This window comes from Xiphophorus couchianus, chromosome 13 (assembly GCF_001444195.1).
Source record: "Xiphophorus couchianus chromosome 13, X_couchianus-1.0, whole genome shotgun sequence".
NCBI lineage: Eukaryota > Metazoa > Chordata > Actinopteri > Cyprinodontiformes > Poeciliidae > Xiphophorus > Xiphophorus couchianus.
Window position 1 is genome coordinate 16,543,987 of NC_040240.1, and position 12,537 is coordinate 16,556,523.

General features: G+C 38.2%; 1 protein-coding gene across 2 annotated transcripts in view; it reads left to right on the top strand.

Moving 5' to 3' along the window:
• The window catches only part of cers2a (ceramide synthase 2a), a 17,582-nt gene continuing 5,045 nt past the window's right edge, over positions 1-12,537 (top strand). For both annotated transcript variants that reach the window (XR_003597779.1, XM_028035497.1), the window contains exons 1-7: positions 1-452; positions 8,523-8,696; positions 8,770-8,887; positions 9,333-9,451; positions 10,616-10,673; positions 11,711-11,761; positions 11,848-11,940. Coding sequence is in view for 1 of the 2 variants with exons in the window: in XM_028035497.1 (XP_027891298.1) it covers positions 8,524-8,696; positions 8,770-8,887; positions 9,333-9,451; positions 10,616-10,673; positions 11,711-11,761; positions 11,848-11,940 (612 nt within the window). In the remaining variant the exon portion in view is untranslated. The remainder of the gene's footprint in view (positions 453-8,522; positions 8,697-8,769; positions 8,888-9,332; positions 9,452-10,615; positions 10,674-11,710; positions 11,762-11,847; positions 11,941-12,537) is intronic.

Here is a 12,537-nt window from a genome sequence, read left to right on the forward strand (position 1 = left end):
ACATCACTTTAAATAGCCTGCCTCTCTTCCATCGTCTTGTACAACGAACCATAAAACTCCACTATATCACTTGAACTCTACGTCTGATCCGTGACAGCAATCCACAGTCATCAAGAACCACGTTGGGGACAAACAAAACAAAAGAAAAGCGACTCTAAATTCATTTCCCCCACATTTATATCGACACGGGAGAAAATATTTGAGAAAGAAAGTGCGACATTTTTTTTTTTTTTTTTTTTTTTTTTGACACAAGGAGGAAACTAAAGATTCATTTGCTGGACTATGTGTAACTTGGAGCTACTTTAATGGCGAAATATTCATGAAATCCTCCCGGCTACGACACACAGGACGAGGAGGAGCAGAAGAAGAAGCAGAAGCCGTGAATCCACCCCCGCCCGATGAGCACATTTTCAGCCCGCATTACCTGTCAGCACACGGCGAAGAGACGAGAGGTAAGCGCCGGGGTAGGCAGCAAGCACCGTTACATGCAGGAGCATCTGTTCGACCAAACGTGCTCTCCTCGGCAGTTTTACAGCTTTAAATCACAGCACACTTGAGTTAGAGCGCTAATTTTAGAGTGAAACGCGAGAGTGTGGGTCCTGCAGGGTTTATAGGAAGTTTTAAACGTCGCTGACACCCTCCACCATCTTCTGGAAGTTAACCGCTGGAAAAAAACGTTTGCACGTCAAAGTTTAGCTAGCAGGCCTCGGTTTTAGCGGGGTTTTTTTGTCGACGAGCACGGAGAGGAAAGACTGCGAGAACATTAAAGACGGATGATTAAAGTTCATCTAGATTGGTTAAAATCACTCTGTAATGAAGTTGGAGTCGGGCGCTAACTTTCAGCCCGGTTCCTGCTGCACGTCACAACTTCTAAAACATTAGCTAGAAGTGTTGCAACGCCTAGTTCTGTGTTTTTGTACACTCATTGATCAGGAGGATGTGCACAGAGCCTCTTTTGTGTCGAGTTTGCGGCTTTTTAAGTGTTGGGTAACTTTTTGAAAGCTCCATCCGGGAGTCAGGTAGTCTGTTCCGCTATATATCCCGGATGCGCCCCGCCTGTTGCCGCTCCCTTCCCTGGTTCACGTTAGCAACACAAGCAAAAAAAAAAATCGACACAGATACTTTTGTTGGAAACTTTTTTTTTTAAAAGCGTTTTGGTAAAAGTTGTTTTTAAACTTGCAATGAGCAGGATCAAGTTAGATTTAAAAAAAAAAATTAAATTAAACTTTGACTGTGCCCACGTAAACAACCTCTGTTCAGTTTATGTATTTTGGGTGAAACCTTAATTTGACATTTTTAAAGTTTTAAAAATGTTGTAAACATTGATCGATCAACTACTTCTGTTAGTGTTATCAGGGCCGGATTTACAAGGATGTCGGCCCCTGGGCTGCTCCGCTTTTGGTGCCCTATTCATTATACAAAAATAATTTTTACTAATGCAGATTACAGTACATTAATACATAGTCCTTTATATCTTGAAGTATGAACTGATGTATGGTAGGTTTAATATGTAGTTCCCAAGGAAATATACCATAACTTCATAATTTTCAAATACTTGAAAATACTTGCAGTTCTTTGTGGTTACAAAAATGTATGTAATTTATTTTTTAAAAATTGGAAATATAAGTTATTCATAGCAAATATTTAATTGTAACATGGAGACAGATGTGAACCTATTAACTTTTGGCATTGCTGCCAGTTTGTTATGTAAATTTTTATGTATTTTTCTCCATTAATAATTAACAGCTTAATTTCCATACTGCATTTTGTGTTTACTTGTGTTGTCTTTGGTTAATATTCAAACTGGTTTGATGCTCTGAAACACTGAACTGTGACAAACATGCAAAAAAAAAAAAAGAAGAAGAAATCAGAAAGGAGACAAACACTTTCACAACACTTGTAAGGTCTGGTGCACCCGTCTGCTCTGAGAACTCATCTAATTAAGAGTTGTGTAGTTCAGGCCCTGTAAATCCAGACTTGTCTCATTGTGGAGAGTTTTAAATACATTTCTGTGAGACATTTTGAAAAGCATGTGTTTTGCTTTCACCTAGAAAATGGTACTACTGTCACATAATATCCCATGAATATATATAAATATTTGGTGAAATCTGAGAAAATGTGGAGAGTTTCTAGAGATGGGAACGCTTTTTCATTGTGTAGGAGTTAACTCTTCTGTAAAAAGTAACAAATTCAGCCCAGTGTAGCTACACTATTCTTGCACAACAATGAGTAAGAACCAATGACAGTTGAATCTGGAAGTTTTCACACACTACGTAAAGAGAGACTTATGCATTAGTGTAACATTTCTTACACTATTTAACATGAAATCAGAATAAAATGTTCTCGTTTTTGTTTTTTTCTATTTACTAAATTCCAGAATAATTTTGAAATTTGGTTCAAAGAAGCAAAGTGCGAAGAGGTTCAGAGTACTAGTTTCATTATGTCTACACATTATTGTGCCTCAGTGTATCTTAATATGTCAGTGGAATTAAATATGTGGTCAATTTTGTAGATGAGCTGGATCTCCAAGGCAGAGAAACTGATTTGAAAGAAATTGGCTATATTTAGGACCTTACAAGCATTTTCAAAGTATTTAAGAGTAAAATGTAAAAAGTTATTAATATTTTCACCTACTTGTTGACAATGTTAACACTTTGTCTCACTTTAAGTTATTTAAAATAAGGATTTTATGAATCATAAACAGCACCACTTCAGCTTTCCGTCCATTAATTTGCTGTCACTAGGGGTGCACCGATTTATTGGCCAGCCCATTTATCGATGCCGATTATCCTTTATTTTGGGAAATCAGTGATTGACAGATTTTTACATGTGAAGCCGATCTTATTCTCTGATCTTATCTACCTCAACAAGGATCTAAAAATCAACCACTGGTCTCTTCTGCTCTCCTGTTAGAGAGGTTCGACTGACAGACAAATGTGCAGACAGGATATGTCTGCACATTTGCACTTTACCCCACTGTTGCCAACTTGGCAACTTCCTTGGTATATTTAGCAACATTTCAGACAAAAAACAACTTCAATTTATAGAAATGAAGATTCAACGGCTGGAGGTGAACTTTGAGGCAAATGCTACCTGTGGAAATGAAACAACTCTTCCTCAAATCAACAGAGAGGTCGTACGCCCGGCACCAAGCAGCTCACCCTGGAACGCTCAGGGTGCCAAGCCGAAGCAAAAGTCTCACACTGCGGATCCCACTAGACGACTAACGGGGAGAACCCCTCACCTGGGCTAATCAGCGTGGCCGTAGAAAAATAAACAAGCAGCTGGAACCAAAATGGCTCCACCGACCCCGCTCCTAAGGATAAAGCCTTTTGTATCTCGAAACATTCTCACTCTGTGGGAATCCCACTGAAAAACTGAATTTCTGCACTTCAGCTTGAGCCTCTGAGTGAAACTTTGCCTTCACATCAACAATGAGGCAAGACTAACACATCCACCCTGCAAAGCTCCAAAGGACAAAGCGACCACCAGAAAAACAAAAGGTATGCCAAAAGTGCTTATTGTTGGCGATGAGGCAGTAAATTGAATCAGCCACGTTTGCAATGCCAAGAAAACGAGAGTGATTTCTTTTCCTAGTGACACTGTATCTTATTTAACTAACAAAGTACTTTTGTTAGTTAACTACTGATCAGCCAAATATTGAGACTTTAGTTGTGCATGTTGGAGCCAACTATCTGGCAAAGCAAAAATCTGAGATTCTGAAAAAGGACTTTAATATTCTTCTGAACACTATGGGAAAATTAAAAATAAAGTTATTTCTCAGTGGTCCAATTCCATCACCTCAATGGGGAGATGAAAAACACTCCAGGCTGGGCATGATAAACAAATGGCTGATTAAAAGCTGCTCTGTCAGCTCGGTGACCTTCATCGATAACCTCTGGATCTATTGGCAGCTCTTTCCCCTCTTTGGAAGAGGCGGACGCAATCTTAATAAACATGGGATAAAACTGCAAACCTTTTTAATTTTATCAACAAGGACAACAATTTTATCATCGCTTCAGAAGAACAGGCTCAAGGATGTCTGACTAGGATGGAACCTAGTTGGAGCAAACTGTTCTAAAACAAGCTGATACAACATCCACTAGAGATAGAGCGACCGGTTCCCCTCCTGCTTCGCCCCCTTCCTCTCTGCTCCTTAACTCATTCACTGCATTCACAAATATCTATGAAGAAATGTCTTCTGTACCAGAGTTTCTCAAATTTACAGATGGAATGAATCAACAGGTTCGCCTTGGCACGTCTCTCCTTAGCGCTCACGTAGCAGACCTCACTTCATTACCTGCCCGGATCACTACAAGAAAATTTTCAAAAAACAGAAATACAAAATACAGCAATCTTAATTCAAACCTCACACTGATCCGCCGCCTAAAGGAACCTCAGACTGAAGAACTTTCGGCCTCCAACTAAGTCACTTAAACTAGCCCTTTTAAATACCAGATCTCTCTGTGCTAAAGCTCTATTAATTAATGATTTCATCACTGAGCACAATATTGATGTTATGTCTCTGGCAGAAGCATGGCTGAATGACAATACTGAACCAACTGTACTAATTGAATCAGCTCCTCCTAACTAAAATTTTTAAGTGAGAATAGAAGACATAAAACAGGAGGAGGCGTAGCTTCAATATTTAAGAATGTCATAAACTGTAGTAAAATCCCTTTGTGGCCTTTTACCTCAATTCTAAGATACTCAAAAGAGGTAAAATGACCCAAACAAACTTTGACACTAACTTTATACAAAACTCCACCATATGTGGAAAATTTCTTTACTGACTTGAATGAGTTTCTATCTCATTATGATTGTTTAATAATTGTCGGTGATTTCAGCATTCATGTTGACAACCCCCAAAACAGAGGGGCAAAAAAGCTCGCTAATATTTTAAAGACTTTTAGTCTAACACAACATGTCAAACAAGCAACACACACTCAAGGACACACACTAGATCTGGTTATTAGTAAGGGTATGAATATTTACAATGTCTCTGTAACTGATGTCTCTCTGTCGGATCACTTCGCTGTTATCTTTGAAAGTTCTTTATCTTTTAACCCACTTGGACAAACAGCTACTATCACAAAACATTCTTTCACAGAAAACGCAGCAGAAACATTTAATCAAATCCACTCTTCCTTGCCCTTAAGCTGTAATGATGTAGATAAGTTGGTAAATGACTCTCAGTCTAAAGTTTCAGATATCATTAAAGTGAAGCTTGTGTCTGGTAGGAAGAAATTATAAGTCAATTAAGTTCAAGTTCCTGCTGTCTGGATGTCCTACCCACACATTTCCTTAAGAAAATCCTGCCTGTCATTGCTAATGATCTGATCCAAATAGTAAACTCATCGCTCTCATCAGGTGTTTTCTCCCAGGTTTTGAAAACAGCAGTTACCAAACCACTGATAAAGAAGAACAATCTGGACAAATCACTAATGCAGAATTACAGGCCGATCTCCAACCTCCCATTCATTAGCAAAGTTATTGAAAAAGCTGTGTTTAAACAATTAAATGGCTTCCTAACAGTAACCAACAGCTTTGACTCTTTCCACCACAGCAAGGAGACTGCTCTTGTAAAAGTATTCAATGACATCCATATAAGTACGGACTGTGGGACAACCACAGTGCTGGTTCTTTTGGACCTCAGTGCAGTTTTTGACACCGTCGACCATGACATTACTGAATTGACTGGAGAGTTGGGTCAGACTCTCCGGTTCAGAAGGTTCCTTTAAATCTAAAAACCCACCTGTTTAGAGTTGTATTTGAAATGTAATCAATTACGAATTTAATGTTGGCATTTGACTTAAAGTAATGTTTTGATTGTTGATTCTATGTTGCATAACTTTGTGTTTTTGTGTTTATGATGTAAAGCACTTTGAAATGCCTTGCTGCTGAAATGTGCTATACGAATAAAATTCGATTGATTTGATTTAAAGATCGGTAATCGTCCAGAAAACTGCCATCGGTGCACTCCTATCTGTCGCCATTTCTGTGGTTAAGAACGGAGGATAATTCAACATGCATAATTTTTATAGCATGTTTGAATTATTTGCTTTCGTTTTTCTCATTTCACAATTGTCTTTTTCTGCATGTTGAAGTAAGGCGCTCGCTTCAGATCAGCCAAAGGCAGAGAGCTCATTTTGCACTTGAGAACCTAGAAACACGTCATGACAACTAATCGGCCTTGAGGAATGTTTGCAGTTCTCCCATTGGACAGAAAGTGTCTCTGCAGGTTCATTCAAATCCCAGAATAAACTCTGAGGACCGACTGCAAACCTGAAACCATTGACCTAATTTAACACAATCAGCCAAGAGGCCATTCATTGTTCTTTTTGAAGCAGGTGACAGACTCGTTCTGACCAGCAGGTTACAAATTGATGAGCTCTTTGAGAAAAGGGCAGCTCATTCCAGGCTCGTTTTATTATGCAGGAAGCGGGTGGAATAACCGCAGAGTTTAATTTTAAGAGACTCCAACATCGGGACAAAGGTTGTTACATAATCACCCTCACACTAAAAACCTGCTGATGTGGCGTTGGAAAGCTTTTCTCTGATGACCGAGCAAGTCGCTGAGGTGTTGCCAGTAACTCCGCTGATATCCTCCCGGTTTAACGAGCGACCCTTATGCTGTTTCTACTCTCCCATCAGAAGGCCGGTGACTCACCACCATACGAAAAGCGAATCGTATGGGACCGCTCAAATTCAAGCGACGGTTTCACACAATGCAGAAATGAAAGCCCACCCTCCAATCTGCTTATTGTTCATTTTTCACTCTGATCTAGCCTGAGAGCATGTGATCGGTTTTAATTCAAAGCAGGCGCGATTGTTGTGGGGATTTTTTGTGATTAATTCAAACCTCAGAAATGCTTTGAGTCTCTTGTTTGTTCGGTACAAAGTACAAAAAATGTTTTGTGCATTTTTTTGTACTTTGTTAATGACTAAGAAGATGTTTAAAATGACTTATTCTGAAATAAGTGCACTTTCTAAATGGATATGAATTACTTAACTGTTTGGAGTTTTTTGTGATAGACCAACAAAATATAGTGAAAAAATTGTAAATGTTTTACATGAAAAACATATATTTGAATAAATTTTCTTGTCTACAAATCTATAAAATGGTGTAAAAATATCACATAAAACCTATTAAAATTCGGTGTTGTGCTTGCAATGTTAGAAATTCAAAGGGAAATAAATACCTCTCCACCCACTGACGGTGGCAATTAAATAATCGATTACTTTTTGAAGATGAGGGACAAAAGGTACGCCGAGTCTTGAAACCGGTTTCAGTCGGATCATGAATGGAGCAAGAAAGAATTTTAAGTTTCAACTAGACCTGTGAGGATAACACATTTTTCTGGACAATAAATTCTCCCAGAAGTGATTGCAATAAACAATAATATTGTTGTTTTGAGACCATTTTCAGGTACCTAATATAATGGGATTAATTAATTTATTGCTTATTACGACAGGCCTATTTTCAAATCTTTCCAGACTTATAGGCCCTTCACACATGGAGACATTTTTTTTTTTGTGTAAGCGATTAAGGAAAAAAAAGAAAATTTGTCCACTCGCCAGAATGCAACACCGCAGAAAACCAATCGGTTGCGCTGTAACGCTGCCACAGAACGACACAAAAAACAGAACAGCGCCGTGTTTATTTGAGAGAGACGTTTTCAGGATACAGATAGAGAGAGATGGACGATATCATTGTTTAAAAAAATATGCAGCTCGTATGGAAACATGGAAACTGTGTTTTGAAATCTCTCCATTCTGGAACCTGGTTTCAAAAATATTAATTTCTGTTCTCTGAGACGCTTAATCGTGTGGATTGAAACGACCAAAAACTTTGACGGACACCTAAAATTGTCTCTGTGTGGACGGAGCTTTTTGCACAAAGTTAGCACTATTGATTAAACACGCAGGAAGTCCTTTTGGAAATATTTTATATTCAGTTATTTTGTCTTTATATAAAGCAGTTTCTATTTATCATGCAACTTTAGGCAATTTACTGTACTCCAATCATGTTAGCATTTGAAAAACTTTTTTTTTTTTACAAATGAAAAAGTAGAAATAAAACAGGAGACATTTCTTAGATATGTTGCTCAACAGACTATAACCACATCCTCTGCTAGTTGTGTAATTTCCTTCTCTAGATTCATATAACCACAACATTAAGAATCCAATGAGTACTATGAAACTTGAATGCAGATGTTGATAATATTTTCTGTAAAACTAAAACATTCTGTTGCTTCTTATTGAATCCCTGCATCTACGAAACGCCTACGAATCAAGCCTTTCATCCCTTTTTGTTTGATCGTGTTGCTTATTACATTAGAGAAATTATCTATCATTGGTTCCGATCAGCTTCAAAAGGAAGTGGTCAGATATCAAGAAGTCGACTCATACACAGTCGGTTCCTGGTTGGCTGTTGACCAATCAATGAAGTGACCAAATCCTCCATTTTAATATCTGCCTTAGTTTTGTTTTCTTAACTCTCCTTTGTGTTTTGTTTTTAGGATGTTATCTCGGTTAAATGAGCTGATATGGACCGACTGGATCTGGTTCCCAGAAGGCTACGGCTGGGATGATCTGAAGGATCACGATGGGAAAGTCTTCCCTAAAACTCGGGACCTCTGGGCGGTTCTCCCAGTCGCACTTTGCTTCCTCATCATCAGACAGATATTTGAGCAGTGAGTCATTTTAATCTCCGTTGCTTCCGAGTACTACTAAATGTGACGCTAAGTCTGCTTCTCTGCTCCACAGGACTATAGCACTTCCTTTAGCGACTCTGCTGGGAGTGAGAGACAAGCATCGTGTTTGTGCGTCGCCTAATCCCGTCCTGGAGTCTCATTTCTGTAGCAAATCAAAACATCCCACACAGGTACTCCCACTGCAAACATCAGCGCTCTCAGCTGCTGAAGTTATTCCCTGTTCTACTGTGTGAATGTTGATTTAGTTTATTTACCCATCCAAAGGTTTTCCACAATAATCATCCACCCATCTGTCCATTCGTCCTTTCACCCATCTGTCAGTTTGATTGTCTGTCCATCCAACATTTGTTCAGCCATCCACTCATCCTTACGTTTGACTGTCCATTTGTTTGTCCATCCGTCCTTCTGTCCAGTTGTCATCCATTTGTCCGTCCATCCATTCAGTCCTTCCACAGGGTAAAAATGCATCCAGACTTTCAAAACTAGAGCCTGGACAAAAATACAAATATGACATGAAAACCTGCCAAGAATGGATAAAAGTTTTGCTTGTAGATTCTGATGTGGGGAGTTGAGTGCATTACAACCCGAATGCAGCGCTGTCTTGTTTAATTTCAGGGCTCCATAGAGAGTTTAAGTAAACAGACGGGATGCTCGGTGCGACAGGTGCAAAGGTGGTTCAGGCGACGGAGAAATGAAGACCGACCCAGCAAGCTCAAAAAGTTTCAGGAAGCGAGGTTGGTTTACGTCCATGCTTCTAAATCCTTTCATTTCCCTCCGAACAAAGCCACATTTCCTTTGAGTCCTACTGTTCACATAGTTAAATTTTTCTGGAGGTCATGATGTTCTCTCGCAAATGAAACATTTCTTGCGAGTGTGTCAACATAAAAGCTTGCAAACCCTGCAGCAATACTTGGTGGGGAAGTTGTTTCTCACCAAAACCACAGAGCAGCGCGGCTCTAAGCTCCCACCAGCAGCCGCCGTAGTAAAACAGTAACAGTGATTTATTGAGGTTGTTGTTGTAAAGCCGCTGTGAGAGACATTCCTGTCGTACATTAACGCTTTAATTGCATCTTATTCAACTGTTTCCACGCGGCACAGATGATCATTTCATCACAAGTGGCTCCATTTCAAACTGCAAGCCACACCCACAAAGTGGGAGGAAGCGTTTCACTAAACCTGTTGCAGAAGAAGGAAAAAACTGACATCTGGTGAACGACAAAACCAATGCAAGCCAGCTGTTTCCCAGCTGCCGTTTGTCCGTCCCAGTAGCTCATCGTGGGATTTACTTGGTTTTTTTACCTGCTTGTTGGGCATAAAGAGTAAAAAACTATTACATCCTTTTTAACTGTTTGGTTAATTTAATGATCTCCAGCATAAGGGTGGGCAATATGGAAGGTGAATTTTATCACGATATTTTGGAGTGCTATTGGGATAATGATAAACGATTAAAAAAAAACTATTTATTACTTCACCACAAATATGCAGCTTTTGATTGAGGGTGGATGTGTTGGTCTTTTTGAAATGTGATTTCTATTACTAACGCTACAAATAAAGACTTCATTTAATCACATTTTCAAATTTATTCATATGTATTGATGCTTGCCGGGAACAAAAATAGTAGAGAAAACAGTAAAAATAAGAAAATTGAATTAACTGAAATTTATCATGAGAACGATTAATCAAAATTCTTATTGTGACAAGAAATTTTTCACAATAAATGATAGACAATACGATAAATGGCTAAGCTATTATTTTTCCTTGTAATTCTCGTAATAACAATGGCTTTCTACCCTTGTTTGAACACCGTTGAGTCAAGTTTTTTATGTTTTGCTACATAAAGCACCACACTATTAAACACTATTCCTATTTTCTGAGATAATTGTTTTATTCTTTTACAGCTGGAGGTTTACATTTTACCTTCTTGCTTTCTTTGCTGGCCTGGCAGTCCTTGTTGATGTAAGTAGTGCACCCAAAACTTGTCGTGCATATGATCAACATTTAAGTTACTAATCTTTCATTAAGGAGCAAGTGAAAGTTTATTGACATGAAATGAAAAAAAGTGAATGTGCAGCAAATAAGTCTGCACTTGTACAAATTGAACACACTCAACCTCCATTAAGTTTACAGTTTTTCAAACCGGCAAAGACGTATTCTACCAGAAGAGAGAATATGATCATAGGAGACATTGATTTGATGGAAACTTTGTGTGCCGTAAAAGTGATAACAAGAATAAGCCTGTTGCAATAAATCAATCAATCACATAGGTTAAAATGAGCTTGATCATTTCTACTTGCATGATTGTTTGTTTCAAGTAGCCCTTTTTTTTTCCTGTTTATTTGATTTTACAGAATCTTCAGTGTTCATCTTTTATTATTTTGGTTGATTTTGTTTAATTTGGATATTTAAAATGTTTTCTATTGCCAGTGATTAACATTTATTGCTCTTTGAGAGGGTAAACTTGCATTATTATGCCATTACCACTAAATCACTTGAAAACAGTCTGAACAACAATATTCTCGTATATAACAAATTTTGCTGGCCGATAAGTTGTCACTGAACTTATTGCGATAAATGATAATATTGTTGTTTTGAGACCATTTTCAAGTAAAATAATGGTAATAATGGCCTAACAATGCAAAAAGACATTCTCAAAGATGAATAAACGTTAAATTCTAATTAACATTTAAACACTGGAACTGGGAGACATTTTAAATATCCAAAATAAATAAAGAAAACAACAGGAATAAAATTAATTATGAAGTCTCACTAGTTGAGACAAAAAAGCACCAAACTGAAGACTTATTATTCGGTTTTTGGTAAAAAGAGAAAAGTGACAAATCAAGCAAATGAAAATTATTGAGTTTCTTTAAATTTTTTATGTGAATAATTGATTTATTGTTTGTTTGTGACAGGTCTAACAGTTGTAGATTTGTGAATCTTTATAAACGTCCTTGTTGTGTTTCTTAAATCATTCTTTCTCTGCTTCTTCGTAGAAACCATGGTTCCACGATGTAAAACTGGTGTGGGAAAACTTCCCCAAAATGGTAACTATCGTTTATTCAAATGTTTCTCCTGAAGTTGTGAATATTTTCCTGCGTTTTTACTGAGCAAGATTTGACTGTTTCTCCAGCCGCTGTTGACCTCCCAGTACTGGTACTACATGATCGAACTCGGCTTCTACGTCTCCCTGATTTTCAGCGTAGCATCAGATGTCAAGCGGAAGGCAAGTGAAGCCGCATCGTGTCTAAATAGTTTGATGTTATACACCTTCACCCTCAGAAACTGCCCATTGAGAGTGATAATTTCCTAAGTGCCTGAAAATGATCTCTTGTGTTTGTGCCGTGTTTTGAGGTTTGGGTATTGATTTGCTCGTGAAATCCTGACACGTTGTATCGACTGCAGCTGTCGGCTGTTCGAGCTCCTGGTAAAGATGATCTCCTGCTCTGCTCATGTGTGGCATGTCAGGTTAATGTGTGCAGGAGGTTTACATGTTGTTCAGAAAGCGCTAAAGCTGCAAACCTCAAGCCAGTGGAAGCTGCTAATCTGTCAAACCAAAACAGGGTTTAGCAGAAAGCAGGTCAAAGTTCATTAGAATGCCACCATGTTGAAATCTCCTTTCTAATCTGAGAATTTGTTTTGTCATTTCCAGTTAAACGTCTTATCTTAACGTAAATGATTTTAAATGTAGCAAAGCTTCTCTAGCTGTGTACTCTGCTTTATGCAGAGTGTAAATCATTAAAAAAAAAAAAAAAGGAGCATTGCTTTAGTGAGGAATGTTTACAGCTCGATCAATAAGTCACCAATCCTTGGGTGCATTTGG